The 27,410-nt window shown below is 42.3% G+C and overlaps 1 protein-coding gene across 1 annotated transcript; it reads right to left on the bottom strand.

Moving 5' to 3' along the window:
- Positions 1–5,546: 5,546 nt before the first annotated feature.
- LOC110525514 (L-lactate dehydrogenase A chain) lies at positions 5,547–20,299 on the bottom strand. The gene is made up of 8 exons (XM_021605689.3): positions 20,199–20,299; positions 19,066–19,191; positions 13,926–14,043; positions 13,455–13,628; positions 12,687–12,860; positions 12,431–12,548; positions 7,005–7,128; positions 5,547–6,640 (listed from the first exon to the last, which is right to left on the bottom strand). Exons 2-8 carry the CDS (start codon positions 19,189–19,191, stop codon positions 6,476–6,478), a joined length of 999 nt encoding a protein of 332 aa, XP_021461364.1. The 5' UTR covers positions 20,199–20,299; the 3' UTR covers positions 5,547–6,475.
- Between the last annotated feature and the right edge of the window lie 7,111 nt (positions 20,300–27,410).

Genomic DNA, 27,410 nt, shown 5'->3' with positions numbered 1-27,410 from the left:
TACAGCCAGCTGGTTTCTTCATGCATTGCGCCGACGGAAACAAACATCTTTCTGGTAAGAAGAGGGGTGGGGGAGTATGCCTCATGACAACATACAGGAACTCAAGTCCTTCTGTTCACATGACTTAGAATTCCTCACAATCAAATGTCGACCGCATTATCTTCCAAGAGAATTCTCTTCTATTATAATCACACCCGCATATATTCCCCCCAAGCAGACACATCGATGGCCCTAAACAAACTTTATTTGACTCTATGTAAAACTGGAAACCACATATCCTTCATTGTAGCTGGGGAAGAGTACAAGGCTAATCTGAAAACAAGACTCCCTAAATTCTATCAGCATATCGATTGTGCTACCAAGGCTGGTAAAACCCTGGATCATTGTTATTCTAACTTCCTCGACGCATATAAGGCCCTCCCCCGCCCTCCTTTCGGAAAAGCTGACCACAACTCCATTTTGTTGCTTCCAGCCTATAGACAGAAACTAAGCTCCCACGCTCAGGTCTGTTCAACGCTGGTCCGACCAATCCGCCCCATAAAAAAGCCAGACTACATTTTGCAACTGCACATGGGAACAAAGATCGTGCTTTTTCGAGAAATGTCCTCTGGTCTGATGAAACAAAAATAGCACTATTTGGCCATAGTGTTGAGGGTGTGCATAAGTTGTGTTCCATTTCCTTGTATTTGTTACATAACCTCGTTATGTTTGGAGGAAAAAGGGGGAGGCTTGCAAGCCGAAGAACATCATCCCAACCGTGAAGCACGGGGGTGGCAGCATCATGTTGTGGGGGTGCTTTGCTGCAGGAGGGACTGGTGCACTTCACAAAATTAGATGGCATCATGAGGGTTGAAAATTATGTGGATATATTGAAGCAACATTTCAACACATCAGTTAATGCTTGGTCACAAATGGGTCTTCCAAATGGACAATGACCCCAAGCATACTTCCAAAGTTGTGGCAAAATGGCTTAAGGACAACTAAGTCAAGGTATTGGAGTGACCATCACAAAGCCCTGACCTCAAACCTATAGAACATTTGTGGGCCAAACTGAAAAGGCATGTGCAATCAAGGAGGTCTTACAAAACCTGACTCAGTTACCCCAGCTCTGTCAGGAGGAATGGGCCAGAATTCACCCAACTTATTGTGAGAAGCTTGTGGAAGGCTACCCGAAACGTTTGACCCAAGTTAAACATTTTAAAGGCAATGCTACAAAATACTAATTGAGTGTATGTGAACTTCTGACCCACTGGGAATGTGATGAAATAAATAAAAGCTGAAATAAATCATTCTCTCTACTATTATTCTGACATTTCACATTCTTATAATAAAGTGGTGATCCTGACTGACCTAGAACAGATTAAATGTCAGGAATTGTGAAAAACTGAGTTTAAATTGGCTAAGGTGCATGTAAACTTCCGACTTCAACTGTAAATACTGCACTCTGATCCACAAAACGTCTTTGCTAGATTCATTATAGTGTTAAACAAAGCGTGAGAAAGTGATCTTCAAAACGTGATGTATTTTTATTGGAATTTGTTGCTGTTGGTAAATAATGAATTTGCTAGATTCTGACATGACTTACTGCAGCTTGAAAGATGACAGTTGATGGTTACTAAAACAACTATTTAAAAATTGGTAGACGCTATGCCTAATCTGTTTTCAGATTTGACATCGGAGCAGCAGGGGAAGATTTCATACCCCCTATGTTTTTGTCTGACTTGTTGGGGGAGTGGTCAAATGGCAGTTGTTTGGAAAAGGTTTTGGAAAATGTGGTAATGCAGTTTCTAAAACAGTTGTACCGTAAGATCCGTAGTAAATATTTTGTTTCCGCGAAGAGATACAGTTTGAATAGCAGAAAAGTAGAGGAAGTCTCATACACTACACGTTTTTGTCAACATGTTGGGGTAGTGGTCAAAACGGTAGTTGTTTGCAAAAAATGTTTGAGAAAATGTTGATGAGGTAACTAAAACAGCTATAGTGTTAGAGATGGATATTTGGATATTTCTGTTATTATTTCAGATTTGAATTCCATAGCAGCAGACCGAGATGTAATACCCTCTAACTTTTTGTCTAAGTTGTTAGAAAAGTGGTCAAAGTAGATCATTTGTTTCAAAAGTTGTATTTTTGCATTGACAGTGAATGGCAGTTGGAAGTGATGATGTCACAATGGGGAGCTTTAGAATGTTGAGGAAAATGCCATGAAAGTGAATGAAGATCGATTATAATGTAAAAAGTATAAAATATATAAAAAAGTGGAACTTCTGACCAGTCTACACGTTTTAAAGTTAATGGCCACTGTCACACTGGAGAAGTATTCTCTTCACGGATTAATCCCAGTTTCAACTGTACTGGGCAGATGGCAGACAGCGTGTATGGCATCCTGTGGGTGAGCGGTTTGATGATTTCAACGTTGTGAAGAGTGCCCCATGGTGCCTGTGGGATTATGGTATGGGCAGAAATAAGGTACGGACAATGAACACAATTGTATTTTATCTAAAGCAATTTGAATGCATAGAGATACCGTGATGAAATCCACGTGCCACTCATCCGCTACCATCACCTCATGTTTCAGCATGATAATGCATGGCCCAATGTCGCAAGGATCTGTACACAAACATTTTCAAATTCTTCGATGGCCTGCATACTCACCAGACATGTCACCCACTGAGCACTCACTGTTTGGGATGCTCTGGATCGACGTGTATGACAGCGTGTTCCAGTTCCCCCCCCAATATCCATCAACTTTGCACAGCCATTGAAGATGAATGGGACAACATTCCACAGGCCACAATCAACAGCCTGATCAACTATCCGAAGGAGATGTGTTGCACTGCAGGAGTATCTAGTTTTCTGATCCACCCCCTACTTTTTAAAAAATGTATCTGTTACCAACATATGCATATCTGTATTCCCAGTCATGTACAATCCATAGATTAGGGTCTAATTGATTTATTTGAATTGACTGATTTCCTTATATGAACTGTAACTCAATAAAATCTTTGAAATTGTTGCAAGTTGCATTTCTATTTATGTTAAGACCAGTGTATTGTCAATGACGCATTCTGACACTGAATTAGTTGAATCAGGTGTGCTAGTTCAGGACTACATCATTATTGGGAAACGTCTGGAGGTCCTCAAGGAAAGATTTGAGGAACACAGCAGTATGGATAGCATTAATCGGCGCTTTTTGCTCTAGAGACAGTTCGCCCATTGTAAGAGGACATTTCGTCTCTGCATAAACAAGAAAACTATATTTCTCCACAGCCTAATATGTGAGACTAAATTATTCTCCCAAATTGTGCAATTATCTTATCTGACTCTAGGTGGCATCCACACATGGTGTGAAATATACAAAGATGACAGAGAACATGTTCAATGTCAAATCAAATGTATTTGTCACATGGGCCGAATACAACAGGTGTTGAATACAACCTTACAGTGAAATGCTTACTTACCAGCCCTTAACCAACAGTACAATACTCAATATTGGACGCAATTATAATTCCTTGTATGCCAATGTTTCACATGATCAATATTAATGTTCTACATGCCATTGTATCGAAACATGCATTTCACAAACTACGTTGTAATCTTTCAGAAGTTACATTATCTTTGTTCAAATACGTCTCACACAACCAATGACCAATAGACAGTAAAACAATAATTAATAGGGCAAATGTAGACACCGCACACTGTCCTGGGTCTTTGCTTTAATCGATGAAGACCTATCCAAACTTATAATCATTAGACCAAAAAATATCTAAATGAAATAAAAAGTAGACAAGCATTATCCATTATCTGTTGTCATCCACGTGAACTCTGGATCTACTGCCCGTCATTCTGTTGACCTTTCATAAGTGTTAGAAAAGTACTCAATTCTCATACTTGAGTAAAACTAAAGATACCGTAATAGAAAATTACTCAAGTAAAAGTCAGTCACCCAGTAAAATACTACTTGAGTAAAAGTCTAAAAGTATTTGGTTTTAAATATACTTAATTATCAAAAGTAAATGTAGTGTCTAAAATATACCAAAAGTAAAAGTACAAATAATTTAAAACTCCTTATATTAAGCAAACCAGATGGCACAATTTTCTTGTTTTTTTATTTACGGATGGCTAGGGTCACAATCCAACACTCAGACATCATTTGTGTTTAGTGAGTTCGCCAGATCAGAGGCAGTAGGGATGACCAGGGATGTTCTCTTAATAAGTGTGTGAATTGGACCATTTTCTGTCCTGCTATGCATTCAAAATGTAACAAGTACTTTAGGGTGTCAGGGGTAATGTATGCAGTAAAAAGTATATAATTTTCTTTATGTAGTGAAGTAAAAGTAGTCAAAAATATAAATAGTAAAGAAAAGTACAGATACCCCCCCAAAATACTTAAGTAGTACTTTAAAGTATATTTTCTTAAGTACTTTACACAATTGCCTTTCATTGAACCTAACCTTCTGGCTGGGCTCTGTTCCCCTCCCTCTGTGACCTCACTGGAGTGCCGGGCTGCCTCAGAAAGGTCTTCTCTGTAACCAGAGTCGGTTGACCGAAAGGTCAAGGGATGTGGTGGTCTCAAACCCCTCAGGACACTGAGCTATATTTAACCTCTGGGTAGACATTTACCCCTTAAGAACTGCACTAGGAGTGGAGTAGAGGGGTGAAAGAGGATAAGGTTCACCATGAGATTAACCATGACATTCATGTTGCTGACTCCAGCCCGCTTGTTCAGATAGGTTGGGGAGCCCTGGTTGACAACCGGTTGGGGAACCCTGGTTGACAAGAAAGAAAGAGAACATAAAACAATTCCACAACTTAAGTCAGTTTTCACATTTATGTTGTAATTTAGTAATTATAAGACTGTTAGATGGATTACTATGACATTGTTACTTTTTTGAAGAAAATAACCTCCATATCCTTCAATGGCTGACCATCACCTGTAGTCCTTGTGCAATTCTAGGTAACCCCTATCAAGGCTGGTCTCATAGACCAGACGTAACATAGTAAATTAAAATCCGGGACGCTTGGTTTGGTTACATAAGACCGAAGGTAGCGGTAGCCACCTAGCTAATGTTAGCCACAACAACTTGGAATTCGAGCATGCTTTCTCAGAGCAGGGTCGCATTCATGTTGACAGGAAACCATTTGGAAACCTTTGGAGGTACAATCTGAACTTCTTTTTTTTTCTCAATGCCAACTGAGGAGAGCAGGCGACCTTGGATTGTGCTCCCAGTCCCCCTTGCTTATTTATCTCAACTGTTCTGTCAATATTGACCCAATTGGCATCTTGAACAATTAAGAGCGGCTTTTAGTGAACATCAATAGTGAAGAGGCGACTCCGGGATGCTGGCCTTCTGTCCAGTGTCTGTGTTCTTTTGCCCATCTTAATCTTTTATATTTATTGGCCAATCTGAGATATGGCCTTTTCTTTGCAACTCTGCCTAGAAGAATCAGTAGAATCAGCTGCAATTCTAACACGTAAACACAACTCCCATACAGGCATGGTATAGCTCACACGTGCACGGACACACAGAGAGTGACAAAAGAGAGGCTTGTTTCATCCTGGTAGTTTTATTTAGTTGGTGGTGAAGAAAATCGGATCGGACCAGCTGCCTTGACAAGCACAGTACAGAGCAGTAGTTCCAGTTCAGCTCATAATAACTATATAGGCCTTTATCGCAGTACCATAACAGCGGAGTTTGGGCCACTGAGGCTTCAGTCCAAAGCCACATGGAGAGACTGATTTTAAGAAATCATCATTAACGGTGACAAAAATGAGCAGACATTTAGGGTGCACAGAACATTGATTGTAACCATCAGTTACTTACAGGTCAGGTTTTAACCCAAAACATAACATTCGAAAGTGCCACCAGATTTTTTTTTATTTGAGCGCCCAGACAATTCCAATGTTTATAACGCTTTTTGTTATTGACATACAAAACAGCAGGTACAGTGCAATTGGCAGTGTGTTCAAACCCACTGCCTTTCTTCAGACCTTCTACCGATACCAAACAAACACACCTTTCATTGAGAGAGACTCGCATCCGTTCACTTACGGTTAGTTTTGCAACTGAATGGCTCTGGCCAACTCTCGCACATACTAAACAAAGAGTGCAATGGTGGAAATCAACCTGCTCACAATTTCAATCACTTTCTAAAACATTAACAGGAAAAGAGTGTGAGTAAGACAAGAAACATCGATGACATAGTACAAGCCAATACATTAATATCTAGAAACAGCAAAATGACTCCTCCAAATTCGACATCATACCAGATACTTCTCCCGTGCAAACAAATCATTTTTATCGGAGGCCAAAACGAGATTCGATTGGCTTTTCAACTAAGCTACTGTACATAATTGATCCTGCCTAAAAGGCTTCATTTGTACCATCAATAGTAAGACTATAGGGGAGAACAAGGACGGGTATACAGAAGGTGGGATTGGGGGTTGGGGATGTTACAGAAGGGCACACAGGACTCTTTACAAGGTGAGCTCTTTCTGTACGCCCCATAGGGTCTCAGCGCTGTTGATCAGCTGCTTCTCCTCCTCCGGCTTCAGAGTCATGTGGATGATGTCGGTCAGACCGCTGTTTCCCAGCACGCAGGGAACGCTGAGAAACACCTCCTCCTTCACACCGTGCATCCCCTGAGAAAGGGAGGGGGATGGATGGAGGCAAAGAGAGAAACTGGTTAAGGGCCGAACACAGCTGGAGTGTTGGTTTGGGTGGGGTGGACGGAGGGGCATGTGTGTACATGAGAAGTAGGTGTGTGTATGTGGGGGAGGGTGCGTATTAGCATGTGTGTGCCAACTTAATCCTTACATCTTTAGTCTTAACAAGCATTGGTTACAGTATATGCTTTGGCATATAGATTGCCTGTCGGTTTGAGACTAAAACAAATATTAAAAGAAAGACTTTACTCCTAGTCTACAACCACAGGCAATGATAGAGGACGCAACATTGCATCTGTCCCATTTTGGCAGATGGACTCCGGGCATATGGTCTTCTTACCTTGACCAGGGTGGATACAGGGTGGACTTTATGGAGATTCTTCAGGATGCTCTCAACCAGGTCAGCGACGGACAGGCCGATAGCCCAGGAGGTGTAACCCTTCAGCTTGATGACCTCATAGGCACTATATGACATAGAGTGAAACATCCAAGATACAAACATACACTACATGACCAGAAGTATGTGGACACGTGCTCGTCGAACATTTCATTCCAAAATCATGGCCATTAATATGGAGTTGGTCCTCCATTTGCTGCTATAAAAGCCTCCACTCTTCTAGGAAGGCTTCCACTAGATGTCAGAACATTGCTGCGGGCCTTCCATTCAGCCACAAGAGCATTAGGGATGTCGAGTACTTAATTATCCGTTATTTTACCAGGTAAGTTGACTGAGAACAACGACCTGGGGAATAGTTACAGGGGAGAGGAGGGGGATTAATGAGCCAATTGTAAACTGGGGATTATTAGGTGACCGTGATGGTTTGAGGGCCAGATTGGGAATTTAGCCAGGACACCGGGGTTAGCACCCCTACTCTCACAATAAGTGCCATGGGCTCTTTAATGACCTCAGAGAGTCAGGACACCCGTTTAACGTCCCATCCGAAAGACGGCAGCCTACACAGGGCAGTGTTCCCAATCATTGGGATCTTTTTTTAGACCAGAAGAAAGAGTGCCTCCTACTGGCCCTCAAACACCACTTCCAGCAGCATCTGGTCTCCCATCCAGGAACTGACCAGGACCAACCCTGCTTAGCTTCAGAAGCAAGCCAGCAGTGGTATGCAGGGTGGTATGCTGCTGGCAACTGATGTTGGGTGATTACGCCTGGCTCACAGTCGGCGTTCCAGTTCATCCCAGCCCTGTTTGATGGGGTTGAGGTCAGGGCTCTCTGCAGGCTAGTCAAGTTCTTCAACACTGATCTCGACAAACCATTGCTGTATGGACCTCACTTTGTGCACGGTGGCCTTCCCAAAATGTTGACACAAAGTTGGAAGCACAGAATTGTCTATAATGTCATTGTATGTAGTAGCATTAACATTTCCCTTCACTGAATCTAAGGGGCCTAGCCCAAACCATGAAAAACAGCACCAGACCATTATTCCTCCTCCACCAAACTTTTCAGTTGGCACTATGCATTTGGGCAGGTAGCATTCTCATGGCATCTGCCAAACCCAGATTTGTCTGTTGGACTCAGTTCTTGTCAGACTGTTCTTGTCTTGACTTTGGTTCCAGAGGCATTTTGGAACTCGGTAGTGAGTATTGCAACCGAGGACAGAACATTTTTTACGCACTACGAACTTCAGCGGTCCCGTTCTGTGAGCTTGTGTGGCCTACCACTTTGTGGCTGAGCCATGTTGCTCCTAGACGTTTCCACTTCACAATAACAGCACTTACAGTTGATAGTGGCAGCTCTAGTAGTGCATAAATTTGAAGAACTGACTTGTTGGAAAGCTGGCATCATATGACGGTTCCACATTGAAAGTCACTGAGCTCTTCAGTAAGGCCATTATGCTACCACTTTTTGTCTATGGAGATTGCATGGCTGTGTGCTCGATTTCACACACCTGTCAGCAACAGGTGTGGCTGAAATAGTTGAATCCACTAATTTGAATGGGAGTCCACATACTTTTGTATATATAGTGTATATTACACATACACACCTCTAAACACATCTATATAACCTATATATAACATATGTGTAACCTTCATAACACTTTTAAACACACACCTTTAACCTACACCTCTAACATAACCCACACCTCTTTAACCTATAAGATAGGTATAACGTTCAGAAAACATTTAAAACAACCATCTAATTTTGGGGGAAATATGGGTAGTTTTTCCTATTGTAAATGCTAAAAACCATTAGTGGAAGATATACACTAAGTATAGCAAACATCAGAAACACTTTCCTAATAATGAGTTGCATCCCCCTTCTTTTGCCTTCAAAACAGCCTGAATTGGTCGGGGCATGGACTCTAGAAGGTGTCGAAAGCATTAAACACAGGGATGCTGGCCCATGTTGACGCCAATGCTTCCCACCCACAGTTGTGTCAAGTTGCCTGGATGTCCTTTGGGTGGTTCTTGATACTGTTGGGTTCTGAGAATATTAAATATAAGTATTCATGTCACTGAGGGAGAGAGGTTAATGTATAACCTTTACTTAATGTCAGGATATGTTATTGTTAGCCATCAGGGATCCTATTGGAGGGAGCCTCTGGGAGGAAAAGAGACACAGTCTGGTACCAGTCACCATGACAGCTGTTGGGGAGGAGTGAGGACTTTGGGGCAGAGGTCAGGTCAGATGAAGTGAGGAAGAACACCAGAGATTCTGGGTTCGAGCCCAGGCTCTGTCGCAGCCGGCCGCGACCGGGAGGTCCATGGGGCGGTGCACAATTGGCCCAGCGTCATCCGGGTTAGGGAGGGTTTGGCCGGCAGGGATATCCTTGTCTCATCGCGCACTAGTGACTGCTGTGGTGGGCCGGGCGCAGTGCACGCTGACCAGGTCGCTAGGTGTACAGTGTTTCCTCCGACATATTGGTGCGGCTGGCTTCCGGGTTGGATGTGCGTTGTGTCAAGAAGCAGTGCAGCTTGGTTGGGTTGTGTATCGAAGGATGCTTGACTCTCGACTTTCTACTCCCCCGAGTCTGTACGGGAGTTGCAGCGATGAGACAAGACAGTAACTACTACCAATTGGATACCATGAAAAAGGGGGTAATAAAAAATAAAATATCCGTGCTTTGTGTGAATATGTTTTTGTCGGTTCAGCTGTTCAACCTTCTGGATGAATATACTTGGTTTAAGACTTCATAGTGTCCGTTGAGTTCTTACTCTGATAATTGGAACCTAACAATACAGATGGGAAACTGTTGAGTGTGAAAAACCCAGCAGTGTTGCAGTTCTTGACACAAACCGGTGTGCCTGACGTTTTTTTCTCACCCATTCACCCTTTGAATGGCACACATACACATGATTGAAGTGACATCAATAAGGGATCATAGCTTTCACCTGGTCAGTCTATGTCATGGAAAGAGCAGTGTAGCTTTCTGAATGTTTTGTATATTTAGTCTATTTTGAAAACAGCAGGGACAAATGCCATTAATGTAGTTATAAAGTGCGTTGTGAATTACAAGTAAAAACATGTAATTAATGGTAATGCCATTACAGTCTACAGCATTCCATAACAACAAGTAAAAGGCTTTAGTCATTGGCGTAGTCAGTGCTTACTGTGTTAGTCCAGCATGTTTTCCAAATTCCTTCCTCCATTACACCAAAGTCCATTAGATGTTATTAGGCCTGTAATAATTTAACTCTACCTCAACCATTGTGTTAATGATTCCAATGGAGATTCACCATTGAGTATGCTTTTCAGTCCAGGACTAGGCTGTGTCCATGAAACTGGCCCTAAAAGCAGAGTATTTCCAAGTATGACAGGCTGCAAGTTCACTACATCAGGTTCTAATTATATAAATAGTACAGTCGTGGCCAAAAGTTTTGAGAATGACGCAAATATTAATTTTCAAAGTCTGCTGCCTCAGTTTGTATGATGGCAATGTGCATATACTCCAGAATGTTATGAAGAGTGATCAGATGAATTGCAATTAATTGCAAAGTCCCTCTTTGCCATGCAAATGAACTGAATCCCCAAAAACATTTCCATTGCATTTCAGCCCTGCCCCAAAAGGACCAGCTTACATCGTGTCAGTGATTCTCTCGTTAACACAGGCGTGAGTGTTGACGAGGACAAGGCTGGAGATCACTCTGTCATGCTGATTGAGTTCGAATAACAGACTGGAAAAGGAGGGTGGTGCTTGGAATCATTGTTCTTCCTCTGTCAACCATGGTTACCTGCGGCTCGGGGAACAAAACGTGCCATCATCATTGCCTTGCACAAAAAAGGGCTTCACAGGCAAGGATATTGCACCTAAATCAACCATTTATCGGATCACCAATAACTTCAAGGAGAGCGGTTAAATTGTTGTGAAGAAGGCTTCAGTGCGCCCATGAAAGTCCAGCAAGCGTCAGGACCTTCTCCTGAAGTTGATTCAGCTGCATGATCGGGGCACCACCAGTACAGAGCTTACTCAGGAATGGCAGCAGGCAGGTGTGAGTGCATCTGCATGCACAGTGAGGTGAAGACTTTTGGAGGATGGCCTGGTGTCAAGAAGTGCAGCAAAGAAGCCACTTCTCTCCAGGAAAAAGATCAGGGATAGACTGATATTCTGCAAAAGGTACAGCGATTGGACTGCTGAGGACTGGGGTAAAGTCATTTTCTCTGATGAATCCCCTTTCCGATTGTTTGGGGTATCAGGAAAAAAGCTTGTCTGGAGAAGAAAATGTGAGCTTTACCATCAGTCCTGTGTAAAGCATCCTGAGACCATTCATGTGTGGGGTTGCTCCTCAGCCAAGGGAGTGGGCTCACTCACAATTTTGCCTAAGAACACAGCCATGAATAAAGAATGGTACCAACACATCCTCCGAGAGCAACTTTTCCCAACCATCCAGGAAAAGTTTGGTGACATGCTGCCTTTCCAGTATGAAGGAGCACCCTTCCATGAGGCAAAAGTGATAACTAAGTGGCTCGGGGAACAAAACATCAATATTTTGGGTCCATAGCCAGGAAACTCCCCAGACCTTAATCCCATTGAGAACTTGTGGTCATTCCCCAAGAGGCGGGTGGACAAACAAAAACCCACAAAATCTGACAAACTCCTGCCATCAGTCAGGATGTGGCCCGGAAGTTAATTGACAGCATGCCAGGGCGAATTGCAGAGGTCTTGAAAAAGATTTACTCTTTGCATAAACTTCATGTAATTATCAATAAAAGCCTTTATCACTTATGAAATGTTTGTAATTATACTTCAGTATTCCATAGTAACATCTGACAAAAATATCTAAAGATACTGAAGCAGCAAACTTTGTGAAAATTAATATTTGTGTCATTCTCAACTTTTGGCCACGACTGTATATTTGTGCGCTACAGTAGTCTCTGAGCTCTACTTTACCCAAACATTAGGGCTCCCGAGTGGTGCAGCGGTCTAAGGCACTGCATCTCAGTGCAAGAGGTGACACTATAGTCCCTGGTCTGAATCCAGGCTGAATCACATCTGGCCGTGATTGGGAGTCCCATAGGGTGGCGCACAATTGGCCGGGGTAGGCCATCATCGTAAATAAGAATTTGTTCTTAACTGACTTGCCTAGTTATATTTTGTTTTTAAATAAAACCATTGTGTTCATTAGGCATGAAACGGAAGAAAACGAGCCGAAAAGGAGTGAGTACTATATGAATGGAGTACTATCTGAACTTCTCCACTAAGTAACGCATTTCCCATTGCAAACATTTTTAAAAGGGTGATCCCTGATTAACATGACCCTTGATAAGTAAAGATAAAGTTGAACATATAGCCGATGTGTGTTCATAAGACTCACCCATTGACCACCATCTTGTGGACGTGCTTCCAGTCCTCCTTGTCTGCGTCTGTGCCCATGTCTGGGTTCAGGCCCTTCAGGGAAACACCGGCAACATTCACACCGCTCCATACGGGCACTGGGAGAAAGAGAAGAGACAGGCATCCAGTCAGTCTGTCATAGACACAGTACCAATGTATGTGAAAGTCTTCCACAATATTGTAATCAGACAGACGGGTTCCGGTGTGGAGTGTATTTGAAGCCATAGCCTACATACCGCTGGAGTCTCCATGCTCTCCAATGATCCAGCCGTGACAGCTGGATGGGTGAAGGTGTAGCTTCTCGCCCATCAGGTGGCGGAAACGACCAGAGTCCAGGTTGGTGCCGGAACCGATGACGCGGTGACGGGGGAAACCACTCAGCTTCCAAGCCACGTAGGTTAGGATGTCAACTGGGATGTTGGAAGAAGGGGGGTGACAAATATTAGCACAATCTGAGTTAACAAAACAAACCCTAACCTTTACCATATCCTTAACCATATCACTAACATTATGCCTAAAATTATATTTTTTCTTTGTAGAAATGTTCACTGTATAGCCTATATTGACTTTGCAGATGGTCATACAGTGGGGACCGAAAGAGAGGGGAGGAGGGGTGAAGGAGTGACACATTTTATAGGAGTTGTCAGCAATACGACCGTGGAGTTGTTAATGGTAATGTAACCTGACCCTGATCATGGAAAGCTGCAGGATGAGCAGGCTTTTGTTTCAGCCCAGGACTAACATTATTCAAACCTATCAATCACTTATCATAATGCTAGGGTAATGATCAAGTCACTAGACGATGTTCAACTGAATTACCTTCACTTCCACTTTTCTATTTATTGTACTCTCCATCTGTCTACCTTCCTGTTCTATTGCTCTCTCTTTCTCTCTCTCATCCATCTCTCTTTCTCGCTCTCGCTCTCTCTCTCTCTTTCTCTCCCTCCTCTCTTATCCCTCTCTCTCTTTCTCTCCCTCATTCTCTTATCCCTCTCTCCTCGTACCAGGATTGGAGACAACCAGCAGGATGGCGTTGGGGCTGTACTTGACGATCTGGGGAATTATGAATTTGAAGATGTTGACGTTGCGCTGCACCAGGTTCAGACGGCTCTCACCCTCTTGCTGACGAGCACCGGCTGTGACCACCACCACCTTGGAGTGGGCAGTCGTACTGTAGTCTTGAGTGAGATATAAGAGGCATGTTAAACACACACAAATGCAACCTAGTGTTCCGAAGCACCCCCGCAACAAGTGTGTGTGTGTGTGTGTGTGTATGTGTGTGTGTGTGTGTGTGTGTGTGTGTGTGTGTGTGTGTGTGTGTGTGTGCGTTTGTATGTGTGTGTGCGTTTGTATGTGTGTGCCTTTGTGTGTCTGCTCAACTTGTGCGTGTATGTTTGTGTGTGTGTGTGCACAACTCGTTTGTGCATATGTGTGTTTCAGAGTGTGCGTGCATAAGTGAATGACTCTTCACTCACCCTTGTCGCCCACGATCTTGTGAGTCTTGCAGAAGAGGCTGCCATGCTGCAGGTCCATGACCTCACCCTTTAGTTTATCTTCCATCACGTCAATCAGGCACAGCTCATCGCACAGGTCCTGGTCAACACATGCAAACCAGGAATATTATGGTTCAGGAATATACTCCATATAGAAAAGTATATGGCTATACTGTACATAAGGGTCTGGTTTCCCGGGCACAAATTAGGGCAAAATCTTGGCATAAAAAGCTATTTCACCGTTGAAACTGCTTTTTAGTCCCAGACGATGCTTTATTTGTGTCCAGGGAAACTGTTCCTGCTCTATTTTACTAAAACATTTAATGGTGGAATGATCATTATTTAGTAGTACACTTTGTAGTGTTTAACAATTTAACCTATATAAAAATTAGTTATGTCTAAAATGCATTTTCACTGTGTTTTATTTTGACAACTGACCAGGCCCATCTCACACGTAGAGGCCTAAAACCACTTCCCTCCAGTCCATTGTCTCATTGATACCAGTCTCATGCCAAATAGGCCTATTGAACAACTGGATAAAAGAACCTTCTACTGATTGGTTAAAACACAAGCCCTGGAAAAAACACACTGGCAGCCCACCAGTTACCTCCGGCTCACTCCACTCAGATCATCTCGGCAGACTTGACATGCACAGCTCTCAGCAGAGGTCTATTTCCTGTAAGCCTGTTTCCTCACTGGCTCAGTTTGTATCCCTAATGACACTCTATTCCATATATAGTGTACTACTGTTGACCAGGGCCCACATGGTGTATGACAATACATTGAGTGTACGAAATTTTAGGAACATTTTCCGAATGTCAAGTTGCACCCTCTTTTTCCCACAGAACAGCCTTAATTCGTTGGAGCATGGACTCTACAAGGTGACAAAAGCATTCCAAAGGGATGCTGGCCCATGTTGAATCCAATGCTTCCCACAGTTGTGTCAAGTTGGCTGGATGTCAACTTGTGTGGTGGATCATTCTTGATACTCATGGGAAAAACTGTTGAGCATGAAAAACCCAGCAGCATTGCAGTTCTTGACACACTCAAACCGGTGTGCCTAGCACCTACTACCATAACCCGTTCAAAGGCACATAAATCTTTAATCTTGCCCATTCACCATCTGAGTGGCTTAAAAATCCTTCTTTAACCTGTCTCTTCCCCTTGATCTATACTGATTGAAGTGAATTTAACAAGTGACACCAATAAGAGATCATAGCTTTCACCTGGATTCATCTGGTCAATCTACAGTATGTCATGGAAAGAGTAGTTGTTCCTAATGTTTTGTTCCCAACCTATGCCAGTGAGGTCAAAGGTAGTACAATAGGGAATAGGTGTTATTTGGGACGCAATAGTCAGGAGCCTTGTTTATAGGCATTTTTTCATTTATTTATGTTTACCCCCTTTTTCTCCCCAATTTCGTGATATCCAAAAGGAAGTTACAGTCTTGTCCCATCGCTACAACTCTCGTATGAAGGTCGAAGGTCGAGAGTTATGCGTCCTCCAAAACATGACCCTGCCAATCCGCACTGCTTCTTGACACAATGCTCGCTGAACCCGGAAGCCAGACGCACCAATGTGTCGGAGGAAAGTAGATATGGACAAGGATATCTCTACAATTTCTCCAGAATTAAGACGTTGGTCTTCATTAAAAACCAACCCACTGGGAACAGATGTCAGTTCAAAGTTTAGTTTTGATTTACAAAAATATAAATATAAAGTGTTGGTCCCATGTTTCATGAGTGAAATAAAAGATCCCAGAAATGTTCCATATGCACAAAAGGCTTATTTCTCCCAATTATTTTGCACACATTTCTTTACATTCCTGTTAGTGAGCATTTCTCCTTTGCCAAGATAATCCATCCACCTGACAGGTGTGGCATTTCAAGAAGCTAATTAAACAGCATGATCTTTACACAGGTGCACCTTGTATAATAAACCTTGTAAAAGGTTACTCTAAAATGTGCAGTTTTGTCACGCCAGAGAAGTCTCACGTTTTGAAGGAGCGTGCAATTGGCATGGTGACCACAGGAATGTCCACCAGAGCTGTTGCCAGATATGTGAATGTTAATTTATCTACCATAAGCTGCCTTCAGGGTCATTTTAGAGAATCTGACAGTACGTCTAACCAGCCTCAAAACTGCAGACCATGTGTAACGACGCCAGCCCAGCACCTCCACATCCGGCTTCTTCACCTGCGGGATCGTCTGAGACCAGCCATCCGGACAGCTGATGAAACTGTGGGTTTGCACAACCGAATATTGTCCTCACCAGGGTCTTGACCTGCCTGCAGTTCGGCATCATAACCGACCTCAGTGGGCAAATGCTCACCTTCGATGGCCACTGGCACGCTGGAGAAGTGTGCTCTTCACAGATTTATCCCGGTTTCAACTGAACTGGGGCGATGGCAGATGTGTGAGCGAGCGGTTTGCTGGTGTCAAAGTTGTGAACAGAGTGCCCCGTGGTGGTGGTGGGGTTATGGTATGGCCAGGTACTGTATAAGCTACGGACAATAAACATAATTGCATTTTATCGATGCCAATTTGAATGCTCAGCGATAGCGTGGCGGGATCCTGAGGCCCATTCATCCGCCTCCATCTCCTCATCTCTCAGCATGATAATGCATGGCCCCATGTCTCAAAGATCTGTACACAATTCCTGGAATCTGGAAATGTACCAGTTCTCCCATGGCCTGCATACTCGCCAGACATGTCACCCATTGAGCATGTGTTCGACAGCGTGTTCCCGCCAATATCCAGCAACTTTGTACAGCATTTGCAACATTCCACAATCCACAATCAACAGTCTGATCAACTATATGTGAAGGAGATGTGTCACGTTGCATAAGGCAAATGGTGTTCACACCAGAGACTGGTTTTCTGATCCATTCCCCTACCATTTTTTTAAGATGCATATCTGTATTCCCAGTTATGTGAAATCCATAGATTAGGGCCTCAGGAATTTATTTCAATAAACTGAGTTCCTTATATGAACTGTCACGCAGTAGAATCTTTGAAATTGTTGCATGTTACATTTATATTTTTGTTCAGTGTACATTTGCTTGAGTTGTCAACTAACGTGAATTTAACATGAAATCAACAACAAATGTCACCACGTCATTGGATTTATTGTAGGTTCAAATGACATGGTGACCAAAAAAAGATGAGACGCCCTTATGTTGATTACTTTTGCAAATCCAATCAGTATCCCCTGTCGATTCAACACCATCACATAGATTTTTGGGGGTCGAAATGACATGGAAACAACTTTGATTCAACCAGTTTTTGCCCTGTGGGAAGTGCCTACTGGCACTGTGGTCGGATGCACAGTCCAATTGAAATTAGATAACGCACATAGAAATGAAGAGGCCTATTTCTAAAAAAAAAATATTGTCCCGAATGGGAATAAGGGTTCCCCATTCCATGTCCAATGCCAGAGCAAAATCTAATATTTGAAAACATTGTACAGAAAGGCTAAGGACTGCAGGAACGGGAGTGCCCGATAGCCATTTTAGTCAGAGCTGGACGCGGTATTGGGTGACCATCCCAACACCCGTCCTTTGTTCATTCTAGACAGTGCTGTGTCAATATTGAGGGAAAGCTGCTGAGCGCTTTATCAACTTTTTTGGTAATGTGAATAGTCTAATTCAGTTGCTATATCAGATATGAAAATAATAAAGCGGTACAATGCCTTTAGATAGTACCTCTTTACTTTTTTCACATTTTGTTGAGTTACAGCCTGAATTTGAAATTGATTAAATTAAGATTTTTGCTTACTGGCCTAACCACAATACCCCATAATGTCAAATTGTTTTGACAAATTAAAAACAAAATCAAAGGTCTTCAGTCAATAAGTATTCAATCCCTTTGTTATGGCAAGCATAAATAAGTTCAGAAGAAAAATGTGCTTAACATGTCACATAATAAGACTCACTCTGTGTGCACTTACAGTGTTTAACATGATTTTTGAATTACTATCTCATCTCTGTACCCCACACATGCAATTATCGGTAAGGTCCCTCAGTCGAGCAGTTAATTTCAAACACAGATTCAACCACAAAGACCATGGAGGTTCAGGCACCTTTTGGTAGATAGGTAAAAAAAAAAAAAAAAAAAAAGGAGTAATTGAATATGTGAAAAAAGGAAGCCTGTACAAAATAAAAAAATATTCCAAAACATAAATCCTGTTTGCAAAAGGGCACTAAAGTAATACTGCAATAATGGCCTATGTTAAGCTTTAAAAAAAGTACAAAGTATTTGTAAGGTCTTAAGCCTGTTTTAAAATATGCTTAAAATGATTAAAATATAAAAAACAATTGTGATTGTTTTAAATTGTGGTTAGGAAATAAAGGTAGACATGGTTTTAAAAAGGTAGTGGTAAAATTTCATTCAGCACAGAAATGTGTAGGCAGCTTAATTTACCCTATTTAAGACTATTATCTTTTCAAAACTGTAATGTTTACACGAATTCTGATTTATTTCTAGGGATACAACAACATCCTGAAATATATGTATATGTATTTGTTTGAAATAATACTATATTTCCCTTGACGGAGTGATTCTGAATGTAAAAACAATGTATCTCCTTACCGTACTCTCTCCTAAATTGTAGAATACGTCCAAACTGATGAGTAAAGACACATTGCTTTCTGTAAGCATGGCTACTTTTAGTTTGACACTAGAGTTAGAACAATGGAGCTAATGGCCTGGGTCATGTTCATTAGGGCACGCAACAGATTTGTTTTTTGTATTTACATTTTTCAACAGAAAACAATGTCATATTGGACACGTACATGCAGTCCCTCTCTGTTTAGGTACGTATTCTTCCGTTTGGTGCCAAATGAACACGACCCTGGACATTGTGTCCTAGTCATGTCTGTCTAACTTCTTATGTTCATTCATTTTCATGCACTTTACCTAAACACCCCTTACCTCTGTCCTCTATCTCCCTCATTCCCACTACCCACTGCCGCCACAATTCACACTGTAACACCTAATACTCCTGTCACTCTGGTTAAAAGTCTTACACCCTTTCATTCCACCACTCCCCAAATCTCTTATTCTGACAACAGTTACTGCCGTTTTTTGTAAGGGGGTCCCCCCACCCCCTCCATTCGTCTCACCTTGAGTAGGACGCTGACTGCGGAGGCCATGCCAACCATGCCGACGCCAACAACTGTCACCTTGCTCCTGGAGCCAACAGGCTCACCAGCCAACACATGGGTGATCAGCTTCTCCTTGGTAGTCATCTGAAAGACAGACAGACAGAGACAGACAGAGACAGAGAGAGACAGAGAGAGACAGAGAGAGCCCAGCATAAAATCTTTATCTCCTATTTGACCGACAGCAACACTGGGTCTCCATAGCAATGCCTATCTCTCTCCCGCACCCTTCTGCTCCTGCTTCCAGTTGCCCTGCCTAACTGACCACAAACTATTATGGGGTGGCAATGGTGTCATGACATGGGCCCTATTTATACTTCCTGGTTCGGGGAGAACGATGGTAAAGGGCCTGTTTAGAATATGACATTAAATTGATGACACAGCTACAACAGCATTCAGCTATTTCAGGCTCCAAATTTCCACCCTGTTAGGATCTTGTATTCATTATTGGTTGTTCCACCACGTTTTCTTTTTGCTTAATACCCTGTTGTGCTTCAATTCCATCCTGTTAGATCAGTATCAGGATAATCAACGAGAGGCTATGCGTTCTCTGGAGAATAATGAACCATGACGCTCTAGCGAAGTGGAACTAACCTTCCACGGAGTTGCATTATTTTCCAGAGAACGTATATCCTCTCGTTGAATATCCCTTAATAAAGATTTGCTAGTTTAACTAACCAAACCATCAGTCTTAGCTTTCTATTATGAGCATCTAATTCAACAATGCCAATAATATTTTCAATTCGACTTTTGCTTTCAAAAGCAGTTGAATAGAACATGTAAGAATGAACTATAGCCATTGAATTCTACCATGCTGATATAGCGTGCATTATAGGGAAATAGAATGCCCTTCAAGCCAATCAGAATCAAGTATTCAACAATGCCTGGTATAATTAAGCAATAAGCCCACGGGATGTGGTATATGGCCAATATACCACAGCTAAGGACTGCCTGAGCTTGACCACTAAAAGTGCTAGAATACCCCCCAAAAATTAAACAGGTACATTCCTCCCCTAATGTTTTGAGGTCCAAAAAAGGCACGCAAAGTAGTAATGACCCATCCCATTACTTGATCACAAAATCTGATGTCTCACCTTGAAGGTTTAGTGAAAGTGATGTGGAAACAACACTGAGAAGCGAGTTGGAATGTCTTCGGCTGGCCTCTTCTCCCCTGGCTGGATGCAGCTTTTCTGCAGCAATGGAGCACATGGGGAGGTTCACGGTATTTAAATAGCTTAGGGGTGCCCGGTAGACATTGCGTGATTACATATGAATCATACCAGACCTGTCAGTGTTAAATGTCACGTCGATGCAGAGCAAACGTAATTGCTGTGCTCTTGGATATGGTAGTGCGCGCCACGCTCGGTTAATGTGTCTCTGCATAGACTTTTCTGTGCTATTGCCCAAGTGCATCATCAGAGGAATCCCTCCAGTAGCCCTTCTTTACTCTTGAACAGAAGCCTTTTTATATAGTGTGAGGATATCATTTTGGGTCCGTTCTATTTCATCACACTGAAACCCAGTCACATCACATAAACAGAAAAATGGCACCAAACAAGATATCCCAGGATGCCTCATACACATTATGTAGGCTACACATCTTGTGTTGTCCCTGTTGTCTTTAATGCATTGTGCTCCAGTGTTCTAACATGGCTGTTGCTGCTGTAAACATCTAACACTATAACATGATCAGGGTTGGGGTGTAACTGATTACAAGTAAATAATCAGTTTCATGTAATTGAATTTCACAAAAACTTTAACTGTTATCAGAGGCGTCATTGCCCATACGTACCCACTCAGATTTGTCCAGTTAAATGTATATATTTTTAAATCTTGTTGCTGTTTCTCTGTATTAATAATAGCCACCTAGCAAAATTAATGAAGTTGGTTTTAGCTAGCCCAGATTGGGAACCTATCTCTCAACCTCATTTCAAGATATCAATCAAGTTAGTGTAGCTAGCTTGTCTGACTGGCAAGCCTGCTGGCAAGTTTGGTAGACTTTAGAAACGCAAACAATATCTAAATGTACTGAATAAGATTCCCTTCGATCTTTTACCCAGATTTTAGCAGAGATGCAAAGAAGCATATTTAGTATCTTAAAAAAAAGTCAGAAGGATACAAACAGCTCAAGAGGTATGCTTACATATGCAGAAAAATGTACTTTTTTTTTTACTTAAAATTAAGCATAATGAATATGACTCTAGATTGCAGGATGTTAAAAAAATGCAAAAGTCTCCAACAGGCAGCCATGTAAATCAGTTATGTTACCAGCAAAAATATTGTAATCAGATTACAGATCTTGCAATACTTTTAAATTCATCAAGGATGTTTGCTGGGGAAAAAAACATGATTAATTTCTGTTTTCTCAATGACATTCAATTCAGTATGGATAAAGGCGGAAGTATAAGTTTGCTCCACCTGAGTGAGTCTGACCACAAGTCAGAGAGCACTATGATGACACATACAATGCGTTTGATGGATCGTTTTTGTATTCTTCTACATCCTCTTAAGCAGAAAGTAATAAGAGTACGTTACTGAGTTTGGGTAATCCAAATGTTAGGTTACTGATTCAAATTTAGGGCAGGTAACTAGTAATTGTAAAAGATGACATTTAGAAAGCCTAGTCTCCAACCCACTGCCCCACGTGATAAAATGGATAGAAAAGAGCAATAGCCGTGGCAGACTCCCAATAGTTATAATAACAACACTATACATGGAATGTGTTTTACTTCCTTCTCTCATGATATTGTTTGTATGGGGGCTAATGACATGAGAGGTTTAGGATAACTTACTGTGTGGGGGACACCTCATCTCCCACCTGTGATTCATAGCCTGAATCCTCCTTAAAGGGATGTGACTGAGTATAATCTAACTCAATGTCTCCCCCTTGTGACGTTTGCTTACAATTGTTATTTTATTTTTTATTTCACCTTTATTTAACCAGGTAGGCAAGTTGAGAACAAGTTCTCATTTACAATTGCGACCTGGCCAAGACAAAGCAAAGCAGTTCGACACATACAACGACACAGAGTTACACATGGAGTAAAACAAACATACAGTCAATAATACAGTATAAACAAGTCTATATACGATGTGAGCAAATGAGGTGAGATAAGGGAGGTAAAGGCAAAAAAAGGCCATGGTGGCAAAGTAAATACAATATAGCAAGTAAAACACTGGAATGGTAGATTTGCAGTGAAAGAATGTGCAAAGTAGAAATAAAAATAATGGGGTGCAAAGGAGCAAAATAAATAAAAATACAAAAATAAATACAGTAGGGAAAGAGGTCGTTGTTTGGGCTAAATTATAGGTGGGCTATGTACAGGTGCAGTAATCTGTGAGCTGCTCTGACAGTTGGTGCTTAAAGCTAGTGAGGGAGATAAGTGTTTCCAGTTTCAGAGATTTTTGTAGTTCGTTCCAGTCATTGGCAGCAGAGAACTGGAAGGAGAGGCGGCCAAAGAAATAATTGGTTTTGGGGGTGACCAGAGAGATATACATGCTGGAGCTCGTGCTACAGGTGGGTGATGCTATGGTGACCAGAGAGCTGAGATAAGGGGGAACTTTACCTAGCAGGGTCTTGTAGATGACATGGAGCCAGTGGGTTTGGCGATGAGTATGAAGCGAGGGCCAGCCAACGAGAGCGTACAGGTCGCAATGGTGGGTAGTATATGGGGCTTTGGGGACAAAACGGATTGCACTGTGATAGACTGCATCCAATTTGTTGATTAGGGTATTGGAGGCTATTTTGTAAATGTCATCGCCGAAGTCGAGGATTGGTAGGATGGTCAGTTTTACAAGGGTATGTTTGGCAGCATGAGTGAAGGATGCTTTGTTGCGAAATTGGAAGCCAATTCTAGATTTAACTTTGGATTGGAGATGTTTGATGTGGGTCTGGAAGGAGAGTTTACAGTCTAACCAGACACCTAGGTATTTGTAGTTGTCCACGTATTCTAAGTCAGAGCCGTCCAGAGTAGTGATGTTGGACAGGCGGGCAGGTGCAGGCAGCGATCGGTTGAAGAGCATGCATTTAGTTTTACTTGTATTTAAGAGCAATTGGAGGCCACGGAAGGAGAGTTGTATGGCATTGAAGCTTGCCTCGAGGGTTGTTAACACAGTGTCCAAATAAGGGCCAGAAGTATACAGAATGGCATGGCTGAGGTGCACCCATGACCAGCTCTGAAACCAGATTGCATAGCAGAGAAAGTATGGTGAGATTCGAAATGGTCGGTAATCTGTTTGTTAACTTGGCTTTCGAAGAGCTTAGAAAGGCAGGGTAGGATAGATATAGGTCTGTAGCAGTTTGGGTCAAGAGTGTCCCCCCCTTTGAAGAGGGGGATGACCGCAGCTGCTTTCCAATCTTTGGGAATCTCAGATGACACGAAGAGAGGTTGAACAGGCTAGTAATAGGGGTGGCAACAATTTTGTCAGATATTTTAGAAAGAAAAGGTCCAGATTGTCTAGCCCGGCTGATTTGTAGGGGTCCAGATTTTGCAGCTCTTTCAGAACATCAGCTGGCTGGATTTGGGAGAAGGAGAAATGGGGAAGGCTTGGGCGAGTTGCTGTGGGGGGTGTAGTGCTGTTGACCGGGGTAGGGGTAGCCAGGTGGAAAGCATGGCCAGCCGTAGAAAAATGCTTATTGAAATTCTCAATTATAGTGGATTTATCAGTGGTGACAGTGTTTCCTATCTTCAGTGCAGTGGGCAGCTGGGAGGAGGTGTTCTTATTCTCCATGGACTTTACAATGTCCCAGAACTTTTTTGAGTTATTGTTGCAGGAAGCACATTTCTGATTGAAAAAGCCTTGGCTTTTCTAACTGCCTGTGTATAATGGTTTCTAGCTTCCCTGAACATTTGCATATCACGGGGGCTGTTCGATGCTAATGCAGAATGCCATAGGATGTTTTTGTGTTGGTTAAGGGCAGTCAGGTCTGGGGAGAACCAAGGGCTTTATCTGTTCCTGGTTCTAAATTTATTGAATGGGGCATGCTTATTTAAGATGGTTAGGAAGGCATGAGATCAATATCCTTCCAGGATACCCCAGCCAGGTCGATTAGAAAGGCCTGCTCGCTGAAGTGATTCAGGGAGCGTTAGACAGTGATGAGTGGAGGTCGTTTGACCGCTGACCCATTACGGATGCAGGCAATGAGGCAGTGATCGCTGAGATTTTGGTTGAAGACAGCAGAGGTGTATTTAAAGGGCAAGTTGGTTAGGATGATATCTATGAGGGTGCCCGTGTTTAAGGCTTTGGGGAGGTACCTGCTAGGTTCATTGATAATTTGTGTGAGATTGAGGGCATCAAGCTTAGATTGTAGGATGGCTGGGGTGTTAAGCATGTTCCAGTTTAGGTCGCCTAGCAGCACGAGCTCTGAAGATAGATGGGGGGCAATCAGTTCACATATGGTGTCCAGAGCACAGCTGGGGGCAGAGGGTGGTCTATAGCAGGCGGCAACGGTGAGAGACTTGTTTTTAGAGAGGACGATTTTTAAAAGTAGAAGTTCAAATTGTTTGGGTACAGACCTGGATAGTAGGACAGAACTCTGCAGGCTATCTTTGCAGTAGATTGCAACACCGCCCCCTTTGGCAGTTCTATCTTATCTGAAAATGTTGTAGTTTGGGATGAAAATTTCAGAATTTTTGGTGGTCTTCCTAAGCCAGGATTCAGACACAGCTAGAACATCCGAGTTGGCAGAGTGTGCTAAAGCAGTGAATAAAACAAACTTAGGGAGGTGGCTTCTAATGTTAACATGCATGAAACCAAGGCTATTACGGTTACAGAAGTCATCAAAAGAGAGCGCCTGGGGTATAGGAGTGGAGCTAGGCACTGCAGGGCCTGGATTCACCTCTACATCGCCAGAGGAACAGAGGAGGAGGAGGATAAGGGTACGGCTAAAAGCAATAAGAATTGGTCGTCTAGAACGTCTGGAACAGAGAGTAAAAGGAGGTTTCTGGGGGCGATAAAATAGCTTCAAGGTATAATGTACAGACAAAGGTACAGTAGGATGTGAATACAGTGGAGGTAAACCTAGGTATTGAGTGATGATGAGAGAGATATTGTCTCTAGAATCATCATTGAAACCAGGAGATGCCATCGCATGTGTGAGTGGTGGAACTAATAGGTTGAATAAGGTATTGTGAGCAGGACTTGAGGCTCTACAGTGAAATAAGCCAATAAACACTAACCAGAACAGCAATGGACAAGGCATATTGACATTAAGGAGAGGCATGCTTAGTAGAGTGATCAAAAGAGTCTAGTGAGTAGTGAGGTTGGTTGGGGTCACGGCGATTCAGACAGCTAGCCGGGCCATCAGTAGCAAGCTAGCATAGGATGGAGGTCTGTTTTTAGCCACCTCGTGCGTTTCCGTCGGTAGGTTTAGTGGGGTTCCGTGTGGTAGAGGGGATCAATCCAATTCGCAAAAAAAACAATAGATATAGTTATATATATATATATATATTTTTTTTTAAATGTCCGATAGGTCTATTCAGATAGCAGACGGTAAGACAGCTAATGATTAGCGTTCAGGTAACGTGGGCGTTACGCAGATGGGCGTTCAGGTAACGTCGCAACGGAGGAGCCAGCCAGCCGGATAACTCCCTCGGGTAGATAACGTCGGTAGTCCAGTTGTGAAGGCCTGGTGGGGCTCCGTGTTGGCAGTAAAACCTGTCCGGATAGGTGATTGTAGCCCAGGAGTGACTGATGGAACTCTTCAGCTGGCTAGCTCCGGAATAATTGATGTTTGCTCCGGAATCGACGTAAGCCGATAGTCACACGGATAGCAGCTAGCTAGCTGCGAGATCCAGGTATAAATGTCCAGAGTTAGCGGTTGAAATCCGGGGACATGGAGAGAAAAATAGGTCCGGTATGTTCCGGTCCGAGCCGCGCTGTACAAAACTGCCGATAGATTTTCGAGCTAAAGGACAGCTGATGACCACAAACCGTGGTTAGCTGAATACTAACGATTAGCTAGTAAAGAAGCTAACTAGCTTCTGATTAGTTTCTGGTTAGCTTCAGGCTAGCTTCTGGCTAGCTTCTGGATTAGTTTCTGGCTAGCTTCTGGCTAGCTTCTATGGAGGATTACAGATTTGAGGTAAATATATATATATTTTTTTTAAATAAATTGGTGAGGCGGGCTAAAGGAGAGTGTTTTGAAGATTAGTTAATGGAAAATGAAAAAAAGATATAACAATGTATGCGAGGAAAGTTGTAAATATATATATATATATCCTGGACACGACAAGATGAGGACAAAAGACGTCTGACTGCTATACCATCTTGGAGCAATTGTGATCAAATGCAGTTGACGTCATTGAGTATGGTTACATTGCGCACAATAATATGATTATTGTGAATTGTCAGATAAATATAATAGTTTGATTTAAATGTTTACATGCTTTGCAAAAATAATTATATCTAGTATTCCTATTTACATGGACACATCTGATATCAGGTTACCTGATGATGGGACTGATAAATGCAGAAAACCGGCAATCAAAATAAACGTTCTACCACAGCGACCATGTTATTTTTGGGAAGCATTTTTGATAAAGTTTGTATTTTAACATTATTTCTAAGATGCATTCTTTCAGTTTTTCTGAACTCACTTCACTCGCGTAAAAGAGGGAAGCCCGTGTTGCTGGTGCTAGCACATGCACAGAAATACACAGCTGGAAATGTTTACATGTCCTAATAATTCGATTGCTCAGAAAACCTGGCAGTGGTGGACAAGCACCCAATTGTCATACTTGAGTAAAATGAAAGATACTTAAATAGGAAATTACTCAAGTAAAAGTGAATTTCACCCAGCAAAATACTACTTGAGTGAAAGTACACTCTAAAAATAAAAGATTCCTGGAGTATCCTTTAGAGGATCTTCAAATTGAAACTGTGCGGGAACCCCTATAAGTTATTCGAAGAACCATAACATTAGCTAGCTAGCTTATTTACAAGAAAACGTGATTTGTCTGATGCATGTTGCTAGCTTGCTTTCAATATTATTTAAACTCGAACTGGCTACCCACTGTAAGATCCCTGCTAAATAATCAGGCCAACTAGCTATCTAGTACTTTAGGGCTTCAGCTAACCTCCAAAAAGATGCCAACAAGCAACAACAGTATTGTGTATTTTCTAGGGCAAAAATAATGATCATCAGATAAGGATGCAGTGGCCAGACACCAGTCCCGTTTCAGAGTAACCACCATATATAACCACCATTGATAATGTAATCAGAGCTGTTTGTGTCTTGTATGTTGTAAGGAGGTGCCCCCCATCCATGGTGCCTTAATGGACTACTCTTGGGCCAGGGTGAGTAA

This window comes from Oncorhynchus mykiss, chromosome 1, assembly GCF_057628025.1.
Source record: "Oncorhynchus mykiss isolate SJ-2025 chromosome 1, ASM5762802v1, whole genome shotgun sequence".
In the NCBI taxonomy this organism is placed as follows: domain Eukaryota; kingdom Metazoa; phylum Chordata; class Actinopteri; order Salmoniformes; family Salmonidae; genus Oncorhynchus; species Oncorhynchus mykiss.
This window is presented reverse-complemented; position numbering and strand designations above follow the sequence as displayed.

Excerpts from the sequence above, each read along its gene's own strand:
- LOC110525514 (XM_021605689.3), bottom strand. The coding sequence starts at position 19,191 with ATGACTACCAAGGAGAAGCTGATCACCCATGTGTTGGCTGGTGAGCCT. Across the intron at positions 14,044-19,065 it reads CAGTCAGCGTCCTACTCAAG|GACCTGTGCGATGAGCTGTG; the intron begins GTGAGACGAATG and ends TGTGTTGACCAG. Across the intron at positions 7,129-12,430 it reads CACAAGATGGTGGTCAATGG|TGCCTATGAGGTCATCAAGC; the intron begins GTGAGTCTTATG and ends TATGTCATATAG.